The sequence below is a fragment of the Orussus abietinus genome, unplaced genomic scaffold (assembly GCF_000612105.2).
Source record: "Orussus abietinus isolate OABI.00-Male unplaced genomic scaffold, Oabi_2.0 scaffold44, whole genome shotgun sequence".
Classification (NCBI taxonomy): domain Eukaryota; kingdom Metazoa; phylum Arthropoda; class Insecta; order Hymenoptera; family Orussidae; genus Orussus; species Orussus abietinus.
The window spans coordinates 517,701-541,198 of record NW_019394518.1 but is presented as its reverse complement, the minus strand read 5'-3'; the positions used below and the strand labels follow the sequence as shown (position 1 = coordinate 541,198).

The following is a 23,498-nucleotide window of genomic DNA, read 5'->3' as shown; positions in this document are numbered from 1 at the left end:
ATTTGCAGAAGTTTCGATATTGATAGTGTTATACTTTAAAATGGATTCCAAAGCAATTGAAGTGACTTTCATGATAGTCGGTGGGGGTATAGCTGGAGTGTCTTGCGCCGAAGGACTGGCGTTTCTTGTACCAGAGGAAAAAGTTATCCTAATAAGTGACAGTGCATTGCTGAAGGCCGTCACAAATATTATTCCTCTTGGAAAGACTTTGATGCAATTTGACGTCGAAGAGCGCTCCTCTGAAAGCTTCAAAGAAACATACCCTTCTATCTCAGTTATCCATGATGTAGTAATGAAAATAAACTGTGCCGAGAAGTTAGTTGAAACTAAAGGTGGAATACAAATTTCATACAAGAAACTTTGTCTCTGTACTGGTGCTAAACCAAAAGTAATTGCTGAAAATAATCCATACGTCATTGGTATAAGAGATACAGAATCCGTTGAGCATTTTTCTGAAAGAATCAGGAATTCTAAAAGAATCATAGTAGTTGGAAATGGGGGAATTGCAACAGAAATTGTGCACGAAGTGGAAGACGTAGAAGTTATTTGGGTGATCAAGGATGATCATATTTCAGCGACCTTCGTGGATCCTGGAGCTGCAGAATTTTTTCAAGATAAGCTTATTAAAAAAGATTCATACGATCACCATGCACAGAGTTCACCGGTCAAAAGAATGAAGTACACGATAACAAATGGTACAGTTACTAAAGGTGGACCAGCACTTGGTCCTGACTGGCATAACAGCTTTGAAATGAAAGGTGTTTCTACTGTTTCCACCAAAGTTAACATTGAATATTGCTGCGAAATTAGTAAAGTCTTGTACCCAAATGAACTAAGCGAAGAAGAAAGGACCGAACAATGGCCAATATATGCCAAGCTGACAAATGGAAAAGTAATAGGATGCGATTTCATAGTTTCCGCAACAGGTGTCATTCCACATTCTCAACTGACCGGATTACAAACATTAAAAAAGGCGGAAGATGGAGGCATATTAGTCGATTGGAAGTTAGAAACATCGGAGAAGAATATTTTTGCAGCTGGTGATGTGTGCACAGCAAATTGGGAGCTTGCCGAACATTGGTTCCAAATGCGATTGTGGACTCAAGCACAACAGATGGGTCGATACGCAGCAAAAGCAATGGTATCTACGCTAAGAGATGAAGAGTTTCTTCAAGATTTTTGTTTTGAACTGTTCACCCATGTCACTAAGTTCTTTGGGTATAAAGTAGTCTTACTTGGCTTGTACAATGGACAGAAGTTGGATAGAAATTATGAGATTCTGTTGAGGATGACCAAAGGCAAAGAGTATATAAAGTTGATTTTAAAGAATGGTAAAATGCAGGGAGCAGTATTGATTGGTGATACCGACTTGGAGGAAATGTGCGAAAATTTAATTCTGAATCAATTAGACTTGAGCTCCTATGGAGAAGATCTGCTCAATCCCGATATTGATATCGAGGACTATTTTGATTAAACAAGTCAACGAATACTTCTTGTCCCATTTTACACCCTACAATAATATTCGTGAGTTAATTGTACTGTTTTCAGCGATTTTATTAAAAACATACCAAAATTGCTTACAAATATGTTACCAATAATTAATTTGCATGTTTTTATTTTTATTACCTACGGATTTATTCGCGTATAATGCCTTTCTGTGTATGGCACCAAAAATAAGTCTTCTCTTGTATTAAAAACTACAATCAATTCCGTTCAATTGTAACTAGGTGCAAACTAAAACTCAGAATTCTACCTTTCACGGTAGTAATCACAGTAAGGTCTTCTGAAGCATCCTCCCATGTCGAATTCTTCGATACGCGTGGCAATATCTAAGAGCCATTCAAGTAAAAGTAATTAAAACGTGACAAGAAATGGTAAACTCGTGTCTTGCCCCCAAAATGATAATAAATACTTTCTTTAATAATTGAATCCATATTTAAAACTTAAATACCTAAAGTTAAATAAAAGAAAATAATGGCAAATATCTTTTTTGTAAGGCCCAGTATTCTCCGAGTATAAAGGGGAAAGAAAATGTCTACCCATAGTCGAGTAAAAATTCAGTCCTCGAAGACAGAATCTACATAACAAACGTTATATAGCCAGATAGTGCATCGTACCCCTTGGTAGTCTACTTTAAAGTGAACGCTCATTAAACATAATCCTCGAATAACTTTTGCAGTCTTTAATTTGTCCTAAAGTAGAAAACGATCTTAATTAACATCAAACCGTACCGACTTTGCGGTACCATTTTGAAGAACAGGACAACCGCTTTTCAGGTTTGGCCTCGTGGGTGAAGCATCCCAACGAGGAACATGCTTTGCAGAGTTATTCAACGAGGAGGTAGAGACAACATTCTCGGAATTCTCTATCACGGTGTTGTTAAGACCACTCGTGTTCGATGAGGCGCTGCAATTAGTGGTCTCGTTCGAGTTCTTACTCTCTAATGTACTTTTCAGGCTGTCAATTATGCTGTGAACTTGGTCTAACGATTTTGTGACTTGGCCACTGACCTCTCGACTCTCGTAAAAATGACAAAGTTTGCCAAGAGTCCGCGCAGCAAGTTCCATCTGTAAAAGACACTGGAGGATGTCGTCACGACGCTTCGAGATAACAGATTCGGCCGTTTGATCAGCTATCGAGCACTCCAAGATCGACGAGTCCATCGACAGCTGGTGAAGGCTCTCGTTGAGCTGCTTTTTCACGGGCGTTATGTTTATAGATATCCTGCTATTATTTAGCGAATCCTGCGTGAAGTCGCTATCATCGTAGAGTTCCCAATCATCCTCCGAATCGCGCAGCTCTTTAATAGAGTCCTCGATATCAAAATCTCGCAAACGATGCACCCAGTCCAGGAAACGCATCGGTTGCCACAAAGTCTCCACCTTGCGATCCTTATCACGCACTCGTATCACGCGTTGCAGCTCTTTGTCAACTATCGTAGTCTGTTGGTAGAATTCCTGTAAGACAAAAGATAAATTAACAAGACTCTTCCCGAAAAACCGAATTTACGAGACGCGGATCGCACAAAATTTCGCATAAAGGTTCATTAATCCTTTCACTACTACAAGCGATTAAGCTAAGTCAAAAGTACTGTTAATTCCCTTTTTATTTAGTTGCATTAAATCCATGTAAAAAAAAAACAGGGCTCGTCCGGGATTTGAACCCGGGACCTCTCGCACCCTAAGCGAGAATCATACCCCTAGACCAACGAGCCGGTTGAACAGAAGTAACGGACCCGAAATCATGTATTTCCTGTATATACAAAGAGGTATTAATAATTACTTTCTAACTGTGGCCGTAATTTTCAAGTCTTTCAATGTTTAATCTAGAAGCGCGCTTTCACTTTGCGCGAGCGGCGCCAGTCGGCGTGGCAAGTTGCGCAGAGAAAAGGGAGTGAAAGAGAGAAAGAGCACTCACGTAATTAATTCCGACTTCTCTGCACCGCTCTGTCGCTTCCCGGACTAAAAGAAGCATCTCGTGAAGGCTCACGCCTCCAGTCTCCATAGCGTCGGCGCTACTCTTCAGATTGAGAGCAATTTCCGCGCCGGCGGTCGTCTCGTTTAAGAGGTCCTCCACGTCTTTCAGGAAATTGGTCTTGTACGGAGACACGGTTGACTTGGATTCCTCGAGTTGGATCTTACGAATCCTGTCGTTGGTCTCTAGCTGGGTTGCGAGTAGTTCTCTTTCCAGCTCGAGTTCCATTTTCTTGCGGTTTGTTTCCTCCAGGGCGAGTTTTTGTTGTTCCACGGTCGACCCCAACGCTTGAATTTCCCGCTCAAATGTGAACCTTTGCGACCCTAACTGGGCCTCTATCTCTCGTTTTGCATTTTCGAGCTCCTTGATCGCCTTGTGCTTCGATTCCTCGAGTTCCGTTCTCAGTCTGTAAAAATATTCGTATTAATATGACTGGGAATAGCCAAGTTAAGGGGATGTGAAAGTGGCACCTGAGGAGTCAATCGTTTGTGACATTTTTCTCCGAACTGGGTGTACCGAATAATTTCAAGCTTTACAACGTGAATATGGAGGCAATGAGGAAGGTTCTGACGCCCATAAAATTTCATTTTTTATGCAAACTTTAAAGTGCCTGTGCACAAATGAAAAAAAAAAGTGAAATTTCATGGGGGTCATGACCTTCCTTGTAGCCTCCATATTCACGTTGTAAAGTTTTAAACGATCCAGTATACCCAGTTTGGATACAAATTTCATTCAAGGCCCCAGCAGAGGTACGGCGGCCATCCAGAGTTGTGACGCCAGAGGCGAGGAAATCGCGTAAAATTCCCAGCCGTTATTCGGCTACATTTTTCACATTTTACAAGCGCTTTCGTCGAAATTTGAGTGCACAGTTGTCAATTGTGTTCATTGTCGGGTTATCGTCTCGGAGTTGTAGGCATTTAACGGGCCAATTTTCGAGAAGCCATATCTCGTTTCGTAGTGCACGATCCGTCATAAATTGACCGGTTGACCCATTTTGTGAATACCTGGGGTATTCGGGTTCTGGTCTTTGTAGGTAAATATTCGCTTCGTAGAATACCGGTTTGAAATTTTTGCAGAATTTCCTCGCCTTTGACGTCATAATTCAAAATGGCCGACTCTACTCTACGGGGGGGGGGGGGGGGCTTAAGGCGACATGAAAGTGGCACCGGAAGAGTGAGCCATTTATGACACTTTTCTTCGAATTTGGTGTACCGAATCGTTTGAAACTTTTCCACCTGACTATGAAGGCTCTACAGAAGGTCTTGACAACCATGAAATTAAATTTTTTATAACAAAAATTGAGAAATGTTTGTAGACAAATTCAAAGCAAAGTCATAAACGATTTACGCGATTTTCCTATCACTTTAGGGTTTGTGAAATCCAGCTGCGTTGGAAAAAAACCTCACTTTTCCTCCTGTATCCTGAGTATCTCCTGATGAGCGAACTCAAAGTCTACCGGCTGAACAGAGACGTGCGTTGCACCTTGCTCTTCAAGAGGATTCGAGATCTTGAAGTAATGATTCCCACCGATGACCAACCGATCTCCATGATTGAGAAGAGTTCTGCCCGCCACTCTCTGATAAAAAATGAAAGAAATCTGAAGATCTCATTCTAAATAAATCCAAGACAATTTTAAACACACCGATGACGTCACGCCGAAGGACGAGTACCCCTTGTCAATATTTACCTGTCCATTAACAAAGGTGTCCGCCTCCTCTTCTGGCGACAGTATCACCTTCCCGTTCTTGTTCTCGATCGTGCTGTTAATTGCAAAAGCTTAGATTAATTAGCAGTAGTCACATCCGATTAAGATATAAAAACACCATTCCAATATAAAGCAAAAAATCAAGTGCAGGGATGCGAGCAAAAGAACGGTGCGATGTTACCAAATCCGTTGAAATCCACCGAGTTAATACAACAAATAGTTCCATAAATTCAACAAACCGAGTTTCTTAATATCTCAAGAAAATTCATCCAGGAATTTATGGAACCAGTTAATACAAGTTGCAGAGTGCATTCAAGTGAAACATGCCAGGGATAATTTTCGAAGATTCAGCTGAACGAAGCGATCCTGGGGGAATAACTTGTAGACTAGTTAACGTCTTCGGAAGAAACTTGGGTGTCGGTGTCCCCGAAGAAGGCCGTCCTACACGTGGGAGGTTCTCAGGAAGGAAGGCGTCCTTTCATCCCCATGCAAGAGAGGAGGGTGCGGGAGATTGTCTGAACTAACCAGTGCAGCTGCCTAACGAGAGGCCCTTCCAGAACGATTTCCGGCTGCTCGAATCTGGGGTTGGTGCACCGACCGACCCGAACTACACCGGGAGGAATCAGATACAACAATGTGCCGGACAACATAGGATCGGCCGCGAGATTGACCAAGCAAGGTTGAGAGGATTTTTCCCCTAGGTCGAACTCGACCGCGATGCCGCGACGTCTCAGATGTTTCAGCTCGGCCTCTTTCTTCAACTGCGCCTCCTGCAGCTTCTCTCCTCGCGACCTGGAAATATGGGAAGCTGCCCATTAAGTAGCTTCGCTGATTTTTCTTCCTCCCCCCACAGTCTCAACAAAGCTCTTACACCGATTCGATAAAAAAGGAAAAGTGAGTTTGCGAAGTTCATTCGAAGGAAGCCACGATACAAAGGCGTCTACCCTTATTCTTTGTGTAAAAACAAAAAAAGAAATTGTACACACGTAATGCGTGATTTTACAGAATTAATACATATAGGTTGATCACATGAAATATGGGATGAATTCACTTTTTCTTTTTTAACATCTTTTAATTAGGCCATTATCATAATTACGGCGATATAATCCGATTGATGTGTAAACACGTTGATCTGGAGATAACGATTATCATCGCAACGTTTCTCGAGCTTATTGCGATTCTGGAAGTCGTAGCCGGATCGCCAGAAATAAATCAAGGTTTTTTTTTTCATATTCGATTGTTGTACAACAATGGGAGGCAAGAAGCGCGATTAGAGGAGCACGTGAGAAAAAGTGCCAGTTCGTTTCACGGTATTGCCATTGTAAAGGCTACGGTCGTAGGCTCGAAATCGCGATCGACCGATACGATACTTTTTACTCCAATCCGTGGATTTCACACTTTTGGACGAAAGACGATTACTCCGAGCTGAGAAAAAGTAGCTCTGAAATAGTCGCTAAAAGGGACATGACATGCAACAACAGATAGAAAGAGTAACTTTACAAATCCTAACTGTACAAACTGTAGCTGCATATCTTATCCTTAATACCATTTTTTCTCAGCGTGCGGAACTCACGATCCTCTAATAGCGCAACAAGTGTCTCACATTTCGCGTTTCATTTATTCTTTTTTTTTTCTTTTCTGAAAGTGGTTCCCACAAAACAACCTCGCGAGGTCTTACATTTGCGTGAGGGCCAGCTCCTGTTCCGTTTTCCGTAGTTGTTCTCGAAGAGCGTCGATCTCCTTCTGCTTTATGCGCATCTCTTCGAGAGTTTCGCTTCCGGCTTCAGTTCCTATCTCAGATTCCACCGTCTTGTTCCCCAAATCCAAGAGTCGACGAGGAGGAACTCCGAGTTGCTTCTCATATCCCTCTCGGACTCCTCTGAGGCGCAGCACTTCGGCTTTCAGCTCTCTATAAAAATGATTAAAAATTACATTACTGTAATGTAACCTACGTAATAATTACTGCTAGACACGTCACGCTTTTCTACGGCACCGTTCTTCGTGAAATAGTTATCACGAGATTTGGACTTATCAACGGACACAACAGAAAACGCCCTAATTCGGATGGAAGTTTATGCTTGAAAAAAATATATAAAAATTAGGAATCTTTTTTTCACGGTCTTCCTTACCGAATGATCCTGTCGTGGGGGTCTTCATTGATGCGGATTCGATTGACAATGGCCCTGGCTTGACACGCGTATCGTAGGGTCGCCAAAGTCTCCTCCAAATGCACATTGGCCGGCGATACTGTTCCAAGCATAGCAGTCCTCGAATTCCCTCCGAGACTTTCCTGCATGCGAGGGTCAGGTTAAAAGAAAACATTTCGACATCACTAAATAAATCCATCTCTCACTTTGGGGCAATAAAATAGGATGGCATCTTTTTCAGAACCGTCCACGCAGAAAAAGAATTACCATTCATAACAAGACATTTGACTCGCTCCAACAAATGTGAACACTTGAAAATAGGCCAGCAAAAGCCTTATCTTTTAATCTAGATTAAGAATGAGAATTTTAACCTGGGACTAACGAAAGTGGAAATCCAATACAGGAAGTATTAAAACTTCTGCGTCGCGGTTTTCTATACAAAAATGTTTATCTCGGAAACATCACTCTCGAGTCATTATCAATAAATATCAGCAATATCGAGGTGCGACATTCGATTTGTGATACGGGAAGAAAGAACCTTTCACGAAGTGGATCGATGTAATTGATAGAGATCGTTATTGCCTGTAGATAATGTTTATTTCAATGAAGAGAATTTTCATAAGATCTGGAAAACTCCTTTTTTTTTTTTTAAATAAACTTGTTCTGCATATATGATGACATATATATCTCTTTCTTAAGAATTCCTCGAAGCAACCTTGAAGATGAACTTTCACTGAATATTTAAACGTTTCCGAAAGTCGCTCCACGATTTCTGATAAAGGTTCAATAAATTCGAGCGGGGCGATCCACTTTCACCAGATGTACAAATATTCTCAATAAAAAAAAAAAAAAAGGTTCGATAAACGTCGAGACGGAATTTAATCATGTGTAAAGATAAACTCTTTTCACGCCTCGACCGTTTCGAGTGGTTATCGATATCAGTAAAATCGGCGAAAAAAACCCGCGACATCGATACGCATTTAATACGACAAAAAAAATCGTTATCAAATGGGTTCGACTCGATTGAATGAGTCTAACGTCGTAGTTTAGTGTAAGTACATAATATTTGATCACGGGAACTCTTGTAAAATCCAGATAAGTTTAATCTGGATGCAATTAACGGTTTTATGACGATCTGAGAGAGTTTAATCGCATATCAGGAGATAACATTGTTTGAAACCAAGGTATAAGTAAAAGCCATTCGATCCCTACGCCTGATAAAAAAAAAAATAAATACATCAGTACACTGTCTTATCAAAATTTGCGACAAATTTGGACAATCACGCGAATCTTATCGCCTTCGAGGTGGGTGGGGCTGCGGAGAGAAAATCTCTGGAAATAGTAAGTTGTTTCCAGGAGAATTAATATTTCAAGGCCTCGAGCATTCACTTGATACAAAGAATAAATATGCAGGAGATTCAAATGACGGTCCGGGAGATACGAAATGAAAATACGCATTAATCAAGATGAAATGATTAGCTGGATTCTTCTTTGTACATATAAAAGTGCGATCATGAATTATCGCACAGATGATTGGTATATGAAATTGCGATAATCATAAATATAATCAAGTATAAAAACTTGACAACTGTGAATAAGAATGTATCGGCATATCTCCAGCGACGCCACATTTTAATTTGCATATCAAGTTCATTATTTCGTTCGTTTCGCTGCGTCGTTAAATGCAACTTATCCGAAGGAAGTAATTTCAATGAGTGTATTTAGCATCGAGGCGTTTCACGGCCGACTCGTTTGACTGCATCATTTGCGATTTATCTGCTTACTCGTCATCGGTTCATGTAAACAAGCAATCACATTTCGCTCGAATTTTTTGACGGGCGAATCACGTCTTTCCATTCCAGGATCATAATTGTGTCCATACGAAAAGCGTCATAAAATATAAAATTTTTACTCGGACCAATTAAGCACGTATTGCTCATTCCATCTGACAATTAATGTCCTCGACGCGTAAAGTTCATTATTCGATGAGCAATTTTAATCGTTCTACGGAGTGAAAGAGCTAAAAATCGAAACAGTGACCCGATCGTTGCATCAATTATAATTATTTATATCTCATATAAAATGGATAAAATCTATTTTTACCGTGTGCCGTCACAAGAGGAATTTTAACAAAAAAATTCTTAATATCTAAATAATATTTTTATTCTTAGCCACGTTATAGGGGATGTGTCATTTTTCCAACCTATGATATAACCTGTTCCAACCTATGATAGATAATCTTGCAATCATGGTACTCGATCAAGCTTAGTACCACAGTACTTATGACAGTTCTTCCCCGCATATTTTCTAGATATACATTCTTTTCACATTTCGCCTCGTTAATGATCCTCAGGATATCGATAAGTCTTCTCGACTGATAAGACGAGCGCAATACCTGCCCCCCGTATATGCTCGTCTCTTATCCGAAAAAAATCGACAAGGATTGAGATTATATTATTGCCCACTGTCACGTACGCGTAGAAAAAAAAAATTTGCTTCATTTAACAAAATCGTCCGATTGACTACATTTGGTTAATTTCAATTATCATTAACAAAACATTTCACATTCATCAGAACCTATTAGAATTAACAAAACATTTTTTTAGATACTGTTTAACGAAACATATCTTCGGTTCGATGAATTTTTTATCTCAGTATATATTTATGCCCCGACATTGGGTAAAAATGACCCAATTTCCGTGCAGGAGTTAATAATAACGGCCATTGCTTAATATAAAGATCGGCGTATCCGTTTCGAAAGGAGTACTACGTGCTCCGAGTCGCGTGCGCCGATCTTGCTGCGCAGGTTCCGCGGGAAAAGGGAAGAAAGGAATGGGGAGAGAGGAAAAAGAAGAGGCGGGACATATATTTCGCCCGTAGAGTCTACTGACGCGTACGTGACCGTCGGGGAGGCATACATTTCCCATCTGGCCATCCCGATTAGGTAGAAACGCGTTCCCTCCGTTCTTAGAGTCCTACGTGATGAGTGCAGCGTGCCAGCGTAGGGCCGACTAGGGCAACGCGCCAAACTTTGAGAAAACGGGAAGAGTGGGGATGGAAATGCGGGTGGTGGGGAGGAAAGCCGGGCGTTGATTGGTCGGCGCAGGCGGCGGCGCCGGGGAGGGGGAAGCGAAGCTTGCGTGGGATACGCGGCGCGTAGTACTCCAGCGGCGCCATTCAAAGTCGCGCGCAGTCGGTCGCAGTACGTCGCGCTCGCGAATAAACGAGCCAGAAGCGTAAAACGCGGAATCGAAAGCAAACGATCAGCTCGTATTCCCAGGCGACTTATAAACCGTATTCGCAACGCGATCTCCCGCAATGTGCTGACCTCTGGCGGTCGCCGTTTCTCTTTCTCTCTTCGGGTCCTTTGAATCTCCCGCCAGGATGGACCTCGTCTACATACCGGAAGTTCTGAGCTACGGCTGCCTGCGGAACGTCCAGTACCGGGACTATGAGCAGCCCTGGAACCGGGACTACTTCGATGACGGTAACGAGGATTCACCTTGTGACGTTTTCTTGAATTTTCGTTCGAGACTTTCGTATCCTTCGATATGGGGGCGTGCGAAAAGGCGAGGCCGCCCGCAGGGAACAACGACCACGGCGGGTGGAACGAGGCTCACCCGAGCGCGCCGAAGGCGGCCGAGGTTTGCCGAGGTTGCCCGAAGCGCGTTAGTGGACGCGCAACCCCTTTTGCGATGGCAGTCGCGCGGGGCGAGGGGAAACGTGTGGACCGAACCCGCTCGTGGCCACAGAGGGATACGAATGAACACCTTCGCGGTTAATTGGCGAAACCTCGTCACGAAGTTCATTGTTAATAAAAATAATTAATCAATTAATAAAAATTATCAGTTGACTCGAATAGTCTCTATAATAAACTCAAATAGTCATAATTCCGAAGAAACGTTGCATTCATTTTATTGAAGTTTGAGTAAAATCATTATTCTTTGAATTAACCAAATATTTCTACGATTCAATGAATTTTTCTCTCTCATGGTAGAACTCCTAAATTTATTTCTTACTCATGATCGTTAAAAGAAGAAAAAAATAGGTTAAGTGGTAATTAAAACGCTTTGCAACATCCTATATATCGCCGCTCGGTTCATTACTTCGCGTGCTAAGTATTCGCACTCCGTTCTTACTTGCAGGCAATTTTAATTCGAAACGAAAACTGGCTCGAAAATGGGCACAGAAAATCCAAAGGGTCGAGTCAAGGAATGACGAATGAGCGTCACGAGGTGTCTCATGATATCGCTTAACTTTTTATAGCGCCTTATGATACCGGTACGCGTTATAAATAGTTTAAGAGCAATCGACAAGTGACACCTCGTGACTTCGATTTATAATTACGAGCCGACCACACAGAGAAAAAGAGTAGGTTGACTCAAAAAAATATGCATTGCGGCAACAAAATCCTACGATCAAACACGTAGTCCGAAATGTCCGATTGAGTGCACAAAATTTCTTTAAATCAACAACAATTAATTTTAACTCAACGACTTCAATTTTTGCTTCTCAACAAAATAATTGTTCCTTGCATTCGTATATGATTCAGGCAACAATGTATATGTCAACGGTATATATTTGTTTCGGTCAACTAATCTTTTTTCTCAGCGCACTCCCGTTCGTTTTGTACCAAAGTTCCGCAAACAACGGAAACATCCCTATCGCCGATAGCGAAGAAACTTTCCACAGCTTTGATTAGTTACAGGGGAAGGAAAAGTCTCTTAACAAGGTCTGATAATCGAGGCCTGCGTAGCCGTTTTGCTTCCAATGTCAAAGCCGGTGAAAACCTTCCAGCACTACAAGTAAATTTTTTTTTCTTCTCTAAACGGCTCTATTTGAGTCATTCAATTTTCCTCTTTTAGCTTCACGTGACTAGAGCCAATGCGTCGACTCCATTTTCGTTCCCCATTAGAAACGCCGAGGGAACGATCTTGAAGAAAATGACGGCGATCCGATTCCGAGAGGCGGAAAGAATAAACGAATATTTCTTTTTGCACCACGGGAGAGGGAAATCGTTTCCTGGTTTATCGAGATATCGTGTGAGCTACTCAGGTGTCGCGTGATCTCATCTCTGGTTCTCGTACACGGGGTTTTATACAGGTGAACGACGCAGACCGAACCGCGAAAAGCGAACCCCGGATGAACGTAATCACGTGGACGTGAATTAAATCATTCTCTCCAATTATTTCCTCATTTTCTTTCTTAACCCTTAAACATAAATTGGGTCATTATCAAGCAATGTCATCATATAGTGAATCTGCTCTTTGTACATGCAATCTGGTACTTCACCACATCGTGCAGATAATCGATTAACAGTCGAAGAAAGAAAGAAAAAAAAATGTGAATCCGTTCCTTAGAGGATTTACATATTTCTGGCATACATTTATTGTTGCCAATTATTCGTATCAAATTGGTATTCAAAGCCTCCGATTTTTAAAATTGCCGGAAATTCGGTGAGATAATGTATGCTCACTTCGCGGTCGCCTTGAATAAAGACACCTGAAAGGGTACTATCAAAGCCGGGGAAGAAAAAAAGTTCATATCCGCGTTTACTACCGATTTGATGTCCTGGTATGTTTACATCGCGGTATCGTTTGCGATATACGTCTCGTACTACGCCTTAGACAGGTGAATGACGTTAATCTGGTCGCGGAAAAACAAGAATCAGATTGTAAATACACGGAATGGAGGGACGGATTTTTATCCCTGTTCTTAGAAGCCTCGTAGCCGATTTTTCGCAATGTCGCGTCAGAGGCGAATAATCGGGAACACTGGTCGTAAAGGCGGATTTCAAGAAGCGGGTATGAAATTACCGACGAGGGACGCGTAATCGAGCGAGATCATGCGTGGGCGCGAGTACGCACTGCGTTTTGCGCAGTACGTTTTCTCCCGTGCAGAAGCGTACATCGCAGGTACTCATCCGGATAGGTATATGCGATACGAATCTAACGAGCATATGTACATAAACACAGGTATATAAGTATATTAAACTGGTCGATGTAGGAGAACACGAACGCGCACCGAGGCTGTGTTTTGCATGGTGCGTTTCTCGGCGCATTTTTTTTTTTACATGGCCTTCGTGCAGATAAATATCTGGTTGAATCGATAAAATTTCCGTTGGTTCGGTATCATGGAATATGTTTTATAGAATATTAAACGGGCAATCAAATATACGGTTGACGTGACGAAACTTTTTGTTCATTGTATCAATGTTGTAGATTATATGAAATATCGTAGCGAATTTCGCACGTTTAACTGAGATGTTTAGTTTATCGATTGAAGTATTCCCTAAAGTTGGCAGAACGATTTAACCGTAATGCTTCGTTAAGTACATCAAGTGCTGTTAATCAAATGATTTCGTTCGAAGAATCAGATTTTTTTTTTTTCTCTACGTGTTGTCGGCACATTTATTGGAACGTTTTTAGATGTTTCGGAACGCATTTCACGTTTCGGACCTCATATTTTTAGCGATCCTTGGCGCATTTTTATGTATTTTTGGGCGCGTTTCGGGTTTTTGGCCTTTTTTATAGAGTTTCTTGGGACGTTTCACGTATCGAATCTGTGTGTTAAGCATTTCATAGTGTGTTTCACGACGCGTTCTTGAACACTTTTCTCCGCGCATTCCTCAGTACGTTTCTAAACTTGTTTCCAGGTGTGTCTCTAGATGTTTCCTCGCGCATAAGTCCGTATCGCAGATACGCGATAGGTACCCAACAGGTAAATAAACGAGTATATATCCGGTGTTAGCCGGCAGTCTAAAAATAGCGCTGTTAAACTGGACAGGGAGAGAGAGAAAGACGTACATCGGTATCGAAACCGAGTGCGTGTGCAGGAGGAACGAGAAAAGTGCTCCAAACCGAAGCTGTGCTAAACCGAACTTTTTTTAAAATAAAATTTAGCAAACGGTAACATAAACTTATACGTTAATAATCGCCACTCATACTTCTTATATTCGTTTCTCAGTTCAAATTATTCACTGCTAAACGCAGTACTTTCGACCAGGTAAGAAGAAAACGTGAATTCGGCGATTTTTTTCCTGCACGAAGATTCGTTATGAAAGAACGGCGATATAAACAGGCCGCTTGCGCCGAATCGGTGCATTTAATTTTCACGCCTAAAATCGACGCGATTGGAGACTTTACGTCGAAACGCATCTCGAAACGAAGTACTTTCGACGGGGACAGAAACGTGGATTCGGCGATTTTTTTCCTGTACGAAGACTCGCCAAGAATACACGGCGATATAAATAGGCCGCTTGCGGCTGGTCGCGACTGACGATGCGTCATGATTTACATACGAAAGTTTCCAACGGTTCGGCACATAACTGTGTAAAATTACTATGCATAAAACCCGACCGGTGAACGATGTTTAGTGTGGAATGAAAGCCCCTCCTAGAGTAACTCTAGAGCAAGAGACTTAGAAGAAGCCCCCGAAAGGTTAATTAATCCCGCCGTTAATCGACATTTTCGAGCCGTCCTCCTCAAGGCCTCGAAAGCCCCCCAGCGAATAGATTCCCGATCGCTCGTTTATCAAAAAAAGTGATAGACAGAACCAAGAGGGGGGGCACCGAAGGTCGCGAGGTGCGCATTTCTTTTTACCCACATCGTACAAAACCCCGTAATATAGTGTACCTCCAATTTCACGCCTCCCACGAAGTGCCAAAAAATGCTCGACCATGAAACCGACCCTGAAACGAACATCCACATTTTTTCCCCCCGTTTAGGACCTTGCCCGTATTACGAGCCCCGTAGAGAGAGGTACTGTAAAACACCTGAAATCGGGGGAATAAAAAATGAACATGTAGTAATAAGCGTAATGAACTATAATTGGTCTCCACGTGACTTTGGACCTTGCCGGTGTTGACGCAAAGTATGCGTCTCATTAGGCTCGAAATAGCGCGCGATTACTATTGAGGGGGGACCTGGGAAAGCCGGAAAAGACTCGGTGGTGGCCCTGAGAATGGTAGGGAAAAAAAAAAAAATAAGTCGTTTTCGTCAGCAATATCATACCGAGTCGCGATAATGGTGCGAGGCAAGGACCCGGCGCACGCGATCACGCTCGCCGCCGATTTACGTAAGAGTTTGAACGGAGGTTATGTCTCTCTGTCTATGTTTACGCCTATCTTGCGCTAAAAATAAACGGTGCTCTCAGGTCGCAAGTTCTTTCGCGGCGCTCGCCTCGAATTTAAATGGTGGCCGGGAAGATCTGGGAGAATCAAGGACGCCTCTCGACGGCGCGGCGCCGATATTTACCTCGAAATATACTTGCAATTATCGCACCGAATCGCGAATACAGGTTTTATCATTTTCTCTTTCTCTCTCTTGCTCTCTCGTTGTATCCGACGTGGATTCTGCGTCTTGGCTGTAGAAGTTATGGAAACGGAGAGGACGTCGATGTAACGCGAGTTCCAGATATTGCGCCGTTTTGGCTGAATCTTGAAATTGGGGTCCAGGGTAAGGATGAAATGTCAAAACTAGTACATCTGTACGGGATCCCAGGAGGGTTTGATTAGAAAAAAAATATTGACGTTTTTAAAATCTACTACTTCGGATCAGGGGGGACGTCTTTTGTCGGTTTTTTCATATCTGTCATTAAGTGCTTCAAATTCCTTGACGTACACTTTGTTACCCATGCATGAAGGAACATACGAATGGACAACGACGCTATAGTAACGATATGATACGTTCAAGTGCCCGGAGGACGTTAAACAGAGAGCGACTTCTAAGTTTACGCGATACCATGAACATAGTTATTTTAAAAAGTTAAAAGAAAGAAGACATCCACCAGTCTACCTCTTTAATATATGGATAATGGATATAATTAATCGATAAATAAAACGGATAACCATCATGGGTCTAACCTACTCCAACGACTTCTTTAACATTGTCTCCATTTCTGAGCTCCATGGTTTTAACCCGGTTTTTTTGTCCCCACGAAATGCAAATACAAATTGTATCGGGTTTCACTTTTCGTTCGGATTTGCCACGCAAAAACTCCACTCGCAATCGGACATTGAGGCCGGACCTCGCGCGTCAGCGAATAATTATTGGCAAACGCGAACTGTTCGCCAAAGTCAACTGGGGGTACTCCGAGGAGGAGATAAGGACGTCATCGTAGAACGACGCGAATGCAAATCGAGTCCCGGGCTTTGTTTTTCTAATTAATTGTATAACGGAATATCGCCGTCTCCTTTTTTCGCGTTTCAACGTTGTCACGCGAAAAGGTCGTCGGTTCGAAAGCGCGGCGATTTCTAGAAAACCGGTCGCTTTCTATCTCTCAATCAATTGAAAACGTGAAAAAGCGCGGCTCAATTTATTGCATCCTGTAGGAGGTAATCGAAGATCCCCGATGAAACTGGTCTGAAAATGCAAAGCGACTGGGGGAGTCGCCATTAACGTAAAAATGCACTATGCGAAGGCACGCCGCCTGGTCTTTAAAAGTCTGGCTTTCAAGAGGCGAAGGATTTTATCTCCCCGTTTACTTTACATGGGATGCAACAGATCTCTCTGTATATTAGGATTCTTGCACCGAGAAGAAAAAAAAAAACAATTGATTCAAGGAAAATGATAACGTTCTGCCAATTTCTTTAAAACTGTGGCGCGTTTAATTGCACCAAATAACGGCGCAATATTTTTATTCGATCTGTCGAAAGAAATTGATTTCTTAGCTATGAAAACATATTTGACTCCATTGAACCGCGGAGGAAAGCATGTATGAATATAAAAAAGAATATCATTTCTTTCAAGGAAATTATTTCTTCGAGTGGAGTTTAAGAAATGGAACGGATAGTTTCGATTTCTTGCTTTATTGATTTAAGATATGAAGTATCCGATATCAGTGTAGTGCATTCGGCATTTTTGAGCGAAGGCTCTGTCTCTTTGATTTTATGCTACGGTTTCTTTTACTCCATTCGAATAAATAATTTCATTGAAAGGAGACAAATTTTTTTGTTTTCCTCGGCGTGAGTGAAAATTAGACAGTCATTTTGAAATAAAATTTTCTTCTCGACAGGGAGAACGGTGTCTGTGGTCAGTCAGCGACAGCAGCAGTATCAGCACCACAGCCACAACCAGCAACAGCAACGATCACAGTCGAAGGACCAATGTCAGTTGTGCAAGGAGAGCAAGATGCGCAGTTTGGCAGCCTACATCCGAGGAAAGACCCGGAAAAGCTCCTGCACGGAAATCTACGAAGCCGACGAGGATGTCGAAGAGGAGAACGCGAGCTCTGGGGCGAAAACCTGCGAGGATGCCCTCGGGAAAAAATCGAACTCCGGTGAAAAGGAAACCAAGCAACGCGGGAAGCGCGACGAGGTCGATCGCAGGTCGGCAAGAAATTAAAAGATTGGTACCGGTGGAGATTACTTTCGGTAATCTCGAAGAAAACGTTGCCTGAACGGGTCGATTCGGTCGATTGTGACATATCCAGAGTTGGATACACTCCCGCCCTCGTATTGAACTGCTACTATACTGGGATATAGTGGTCGAGTGGCAGTCACCGATACCATTGAACTGCATCGATCATTTTTTAACTCGGTGGCTATCTTTCGGTAGTTTCGTCGGAAGTCTGAGTAATGGTTCGATACGGTCGATCGTGTTACCCGCGTCGGTACCGATACGTCGTGCGATTGAACTGCATCGATCAGTCCTGAACTCGACGAGGATCCATCGTGGATTGGCCAGCTGTCGTCAGTCGAAACTATTCGCTACTATATTGCCATATCCATGACTGGGTATACTCATCGAGTCGCAGTCCACCGATATATCGGTACCGATGCGTCGCACCATTGAACTGCACCGACCACTCCTGAACCTCGACAAAGATCCTCTGTGAATTGGAACTAAAAAAAATGAGAATTGATTAGCGATGACGGCAATTACGATGGTATATGGTCAAAGTACGAGAAAGAAAGCGTGGAGAACCTGAAGGAACCAACTCTAAGTCGGTGAAGTCTTGGAAGTGGAACATCGGGGCCGCAAATCGACCAGTTGGAAAACTGGGCGTATACGCAAGATTTCGTGCTGTGATCGTCCGATCGCGTTTCGGCAACTTTAAAATGTGAAAATGCGCGGACTAGAGAAGGGACTAGAAAGCGACTATCGACCGGGACGTATCCCTCGGTAGTTTCGCCTAAAGCCGTAGCGTTAAGCGTTCGTTCTATGCCGAAGAGGAGGTAGCTGCTCTCCACCTCGGCGATGTAAATTCTTAAGCATACTTTTCAGAATCATCTAGTTTAGAATATGGGAACGAGTCGTACATACCGCGCACGAGGGAACCTAGTTTCTCGTGCGCAGCCAACATACGTTCTTGAAGACCAAGTAAACGCGCACTCAAAGCCGGTCTCAGGTGGGCACTGACGTGCAAACACGTTTTCAATTTGCACATGATATTCGTGATGTTTCTCCCTTGGCGGGAAGTTAGATTTTCAGTTCCGTGAAGATCTATCCAACGGTCGATTCTGTGCACGCGTTCTCTAAATCATTCGCATATAAGAATCTAACGTCTCGCTCTGAATAGCTAAATCGTTGGATCCGTGCTCATGCCTTTAACGTTAAAATACGTCTTTTATATGTAGTATTTAAGAGACAAAAATACATCATTTAAATGTATTTTAACGCTACAAGCGAGGTACGAGTAAGACCCTTAACGTTTAACAGCAGCAGAGGTTTTCAGAACGAATAATGCTAATTATGATACGCGGATACGGAGGTGCTGTATCGTTTACTCTTAAGGTTCACTTTTCACGTCGAAATTGTACGATCGGTAAGCTCCTGTTGATGGCGTTTCGATTCCTAAGCGTTTCTCCCTACGACCAATGTTGCAATACCCTGTTGGATATGTATTTTATTTAATACAATCACGGTATGATGGCGCGTTCTCAAAATCGCTATCGTTAGACCCCCGGTTCTTGAGACGCGTGGCTTGAGTTCTAAGCCAAACTAATAAGACTGATTATTGTATCGCGGTAAGAGTAAGCATAATTTTTATGATAGGCAGACTTCCTATCGTATAACTTTCGACCAACAGATAAGCGCCGCCAGATATACTATCGTTCTATTTGCTTACGTAGGTGTAATAATTGCCCGGGTGACTGTTTGACGCAACGCGAATGGGAAATTTATTCGTTACTTAATCAATGTTAATTAATGTATTATCTTCGTTTTGAGTATTTTTAAATATACCGAGGAGTATATTGGGAATTCGCATACGTACAACTCGATCGGATAAATATTATCTCGGCAGAAAAAATTGTTACGGTACGTTACCGAGGCCATTGCGTTTCTTTTTGGAATTAGAGGACTTTTCATTGTTAGTATTCATTGAACGAGAATTCCATCGATTTTGACCGTTGGCGAATGATTGTATTTTTCTAACACGGCATCTGGACATTCCCATTGTTGTTCGGCCATGAGACATATACGCGTCTTCCACGATTCACTACGTCATATTTGATGCACTGCAGCGTATTTACAAGTACTGTTTTATAGTTGAATAAAATACGTTTCTACTAAGCTAACAGAGGCGTGTATTTCTTGAGGACGTGGTGTCGTTCAAATGGTCCATCTGTTAGCGATATTAAATTAAATAACTGGGGGTCTTGTGTCACGATAGATAGCTGAGCATATCGAGAGGTTGATAAGCAAACATTAAGTGAGTGTTAAATGTAAGTGAGAAATTGCGGTAGTATTTAGAATTTTGCAAGTCAATTATTGAGTTGTTCCTATCGGTGATACATAATAATGGGTATAATTAAACAATCTATAATTGTCAGCGCAGTACGTGAGCGATATTTACGATATTCTGTTAACCTTAGGGAATTTAGAGCATCTTGATAACGAAAAACCGAGCTATGTATATTCACGTGTTGCACTTACCTTTAAAAGCCACGTGAGAACCGATTCCCTATAAGGCACAAATCCATGTTTTTTGTTGGTAGCGTTCTCTGCAAGACAGCCAATCACCTTCCCCAGTATTAACAGAGACTTGTTGATAGAAACTCCTTCCTGAGAAAAAATAATTATTTACATCAGTAGAATAGCACGAGAGCTTTACTAACGATATAAAAAGCTTTGATGGCGTAATTTCGAAATTTTACCCTTAATCTGTCACCGCTAGCACAAGTTTGGCTTAACCTCTCGCTGCCAGCCAAATCTACAAGATTAATTTTGCTGCGTCGACTGGAATCTCCTTCGTCAGCATTGTTAGATTCATTGGATGGTCCATTCTGACGTGTTTGAGTCAGTACTATACTAAATATACTATGAGATCTGGAACTAGTTTCATTCATGCCAGTTGCTGCTGTTGCTCGCTGAGAGTTTCCAACTTTTAACCAAGCCTAAACAAAACTATCGAGTTACAATACATGTTGTTTGATAAATAACAAATTGAAATTAGGGTATAGTTTACTACAATCTGAATTACCTGGAGATCTTCGTAATTTTTTATACCACGCTGGCTCAAATCCACGACATATGGACCAATGAGAGGGTGTTCTCGTACTTTGAGCGGGGCTCTTTTGTTCCCTACTCCATTACTGGCCAGAAGATCGTGTATCTTCTCATTATAGATTTCGAAATAACTGATATCAACTGTTGTTACAACACGAGTATTTTTCGAAGAACGAGATAATATCTCTTGACAAAATCTGGGCACAATACCCGCTTCTGCTCCTAGGAAGGTGGTTTGGACTTGCGTTTGCTCAGTACCCATCATGCTGTAACTTTTACCAGACCCTGTCTGACCGTACGCAAAGAGGCACACATTGTATCCTTCGAAGGCACTTTGAACCAGTGGTAATACCATAGTATTAAACACTGTCTCTTGACTGGCGTGTCCCGGTGTACATGCATCAAGATGAGACACAAAACAGTGATCATATGAGAAGGTATGTTGTGAAGATTCACAGTCCACAGTTATGCTCTGACCATTTATCTGAACAACTGGAAATATCTTAGGCTCGTTTACTTCCCTGTACATAAGAGTCCGAGAATGATTATTAATTCCTATAAAATAATTATAATCACAGAAGCTATGTATTTACTAAAAATTTTGATTAGTGCTTACTTAATGTTCAGTGGTCTAACTCGTATTCCAACCGTTAAATTACTACTTTCTCCTTCTGATTGCTCGTCAATTCCCATGTCTTGCTTAGGTTTCGGCGTCTCCATTTGAACTCTTGTATAATATTCTGGGGTTGCTTGGGGTAATGATCTGTCACTAAAATAACGTTTTATTGGAGTCCCGCACGACGTTGAAAGGAGTGCCCTAGATCCATTTGTACGTTTAGGTGTGCAGAAGTGGGTAACGGGAGTTTTATCTCCAGATAATCGAGAGCTCGATCCTACTCTTGAAGACATTTTTAACTTTTCCTCAGAATGGGATCTCGTAGACAACCCAAAGTCTTGCTTTGGTGATATGGCAGATTTTGAGCGCACTAAGCTCGATGCCTGTGAATCACTCCTATTACCCTGGCGCATTGGCGATTCATCTTGTTTCTTAAATTTGTACGATACAGGAGTTGTACTTCGTTTTGACGTCGTAGGAAGATCAGTGAAAAAAGTTGGACAACCTTCCCGAATGCTAAAAATATTTTTTAAAACTTAGCATTGATCATTAAATAAGAAATACATAATTATTAAGGAATTACAATTGTTCTCAGACTACAAGAAAAACCATATCTATAACAAAACATTCATGCTGACGGTAAGAAGGGCTATCTTACAAAGGTACAAGTAATCGGAATTATAACCCTATATGCTTTCTGACCCTTTTTTCAGGGGGGGGGGGGGGGTAAATAAGACACCACAAAAATGTTTATGCATGGGAAGATTTATGCCTTTGAAAAATAACTTCTACCAAACATAGACTAGCGGAAGATTCAAGAAAGAGAGGTATTCGTAATCAAACGCAAATTCTACACAAGACAGGAACGTAAAACAGAATCACTCACGCTCTTTCAGCGAAAAGAACGTTGTCAGCGCTGAAGGCAGCGGGAGAATGCGAGAAAATAGCATTGCAAGATCCGTGATGCTCCTTCGGTTTCGTGCTTTCGTTTGGCATTCTCGTAGAATTTAAGAAAATCTAATAAAACACCATGCAAAACAATGCCCGATTCTCGAAGTGAGTATAACCTGCTCGGCTCCTCGGTAATTCGTCTAAGATAGAAAAACTCGGCGTGGTTGCACTACAAAAATTATTACGTCACCCTGGCTGGAACAATAAACTGCAATAAACCACGATCAAAATAATTCTGGCAACCAAACTTGAAAATCTAAAGGGCACATAACGACCATCGGTCCGTAGAACATTCGTTAAAATACAAATGTTTTGATTGTCACGATACCGCGAATGCTTTCGAATATGATTGGTCCATTATTCCGACGATTTCTTGCATTATGATTTGTTAAAATGAAACGATTTCTATTGGATGGATACAACGGAATCGGCCAATGAAAATTATGTTTATCTGAATTACTGGATATGTTCGTAAAATAGCACCGACAACGTAATGACGTCAAACAATTATTTGAGTTGCTTGGCTGTCATAAACTGGTTCGTGAATAGATAACAGACAGAGATGAGTTGGGAGATTGCTCACGGGCAGGGTCGTGTGATTGCATCGTGTGCTGCCCTCTGGTTTCGTACGTTAGCTTTCACCGTTTTTTGCCCCCAACGGCGGCGCAACGAATTTCTGATAGGAGCTCGCACACTCGCGATGGCGCTACCATCTACTAGTCGCCGTTGGCGGCTCACGTACTCGTGATGGTTACATCATGCGGCAGTTGGCTTACCTACGCTTACCGACACTGCTGGCTTTTGACGGTAAGGGAAGAACACTCGTGACGCTCCATTTGACTTTATCTACTTATCAACTACTATTAAGTACATTGTTGCCGCGAAGTCGACGTGATGCGGAGCTTTGGGGCACACGTCGGTGTGTCGCTTACGGACTCTCATGCAGCGAATCGGTGTAAGTGCGATCGCTCCTAGAAATCTACGCGCGTCCCAACCAGCCAAGCGCCAAGTTTCGGGTCGAGACGTTGAGTATGTGTGCATTCGGCGCTACACTCGACAAGTATGCGTGAGAGTCGAATGCTGCGAAAATCCTCCCGAGGCTTACCTAACCCCGGATGTAAGCCGAGTCATTTCGCGTATGATTTATTTTTCAT

At 42.2% G+C, this 23,498-nt stretch overlaps 3 protein-coding genes and 1 non-coding gene across 4 annotated transcripts; 2 read left to right on the top strand and 2 right to left on the bottom strand.

Moving 5' to 3' along the window:
- The first annotated feature begins 6 nt into the window (after nucleotides 1–6).
- LOC105699875 (pyridine nucleotide-disulfide oxidoreductase domain-containing protein 1) lies at nucleotides 7–1,584 on the top strand. The gene has a single exon (XM_012425270.1). The coding sequence runs from the start codon at nucleotides 41–43 to the stop codon at nucleotides 1,472–1,474; it is 1,434 nt and encodes a 477-aa protein (XP_012280693.1). The 5' UTR covers nucleotides 7–40; the 3' UTR covers nucleotides 1,475–1,584.
- Nucleotides 1,585–1,887: 303 nt separating this feature from the next.
- On the bottom strand, nucleotides 1,888–22,653 carry LOC105699866 (kinesin-like protein KIF14). The gene is made up of 12 exons (XM_012425259.1): nucleotides 22,280–22,653; nucleotides 21,394–21,909; nucleotides 20,752–21,298; nucleotides 20,426–20,665; nucleotides 20,205–20,333; nucleotides 7,309–7,469; nucleotides 6,858–7,088; nucleotides 5,705–5,971; nucleotides 5,162–5,234; nucleotides 4,881–5,050; nucleotides 3,418–3,880; nucleotides 1,888–2,957 (listed from the first exon to the last, which is right to left on the bottom strand). The coding sequence occupies exons 1-12, from the start codon at nucleotides 22,387–22,389 to the stop codon at nucleotides 2,211–2,213; spliced, it is 3,654 nt and encodes a 1,217-aa protein (XP_012280682.1). The 5' UTR covers nucleotides 22,390–22,653; the 3' UTR covers nucleotides 1,888–2,210.
- Nucleotides 3,143–3,214, bottom strand: Trnap-agg. Its single transcript has one exon. It is a non-coding gene; the product is annotated as a tRNA-Pro (tRNA).
- On the top strand, nucleotides 10,472–20,100 carry LOC105699890. The gene is made up of 2 exons (XM_012425296.2): nucleotides 10,472–10,813; nucleotides 17,341–20,100. Exons 1-2 carry the CDS (start codon nucleotides 10,711–10,713, stop codon nucleotides 17,667–17,669), a joined length of 432 nt encoding a protein of 143 aa, XP_012280719.1. The 5' UTR covers nucleotides 10,472–10,710; the 3' UTR covers nucleotides 17,670–20,100.
- Nucleotides 22,654–23,498: the final 845 nt, after the last annotated feature.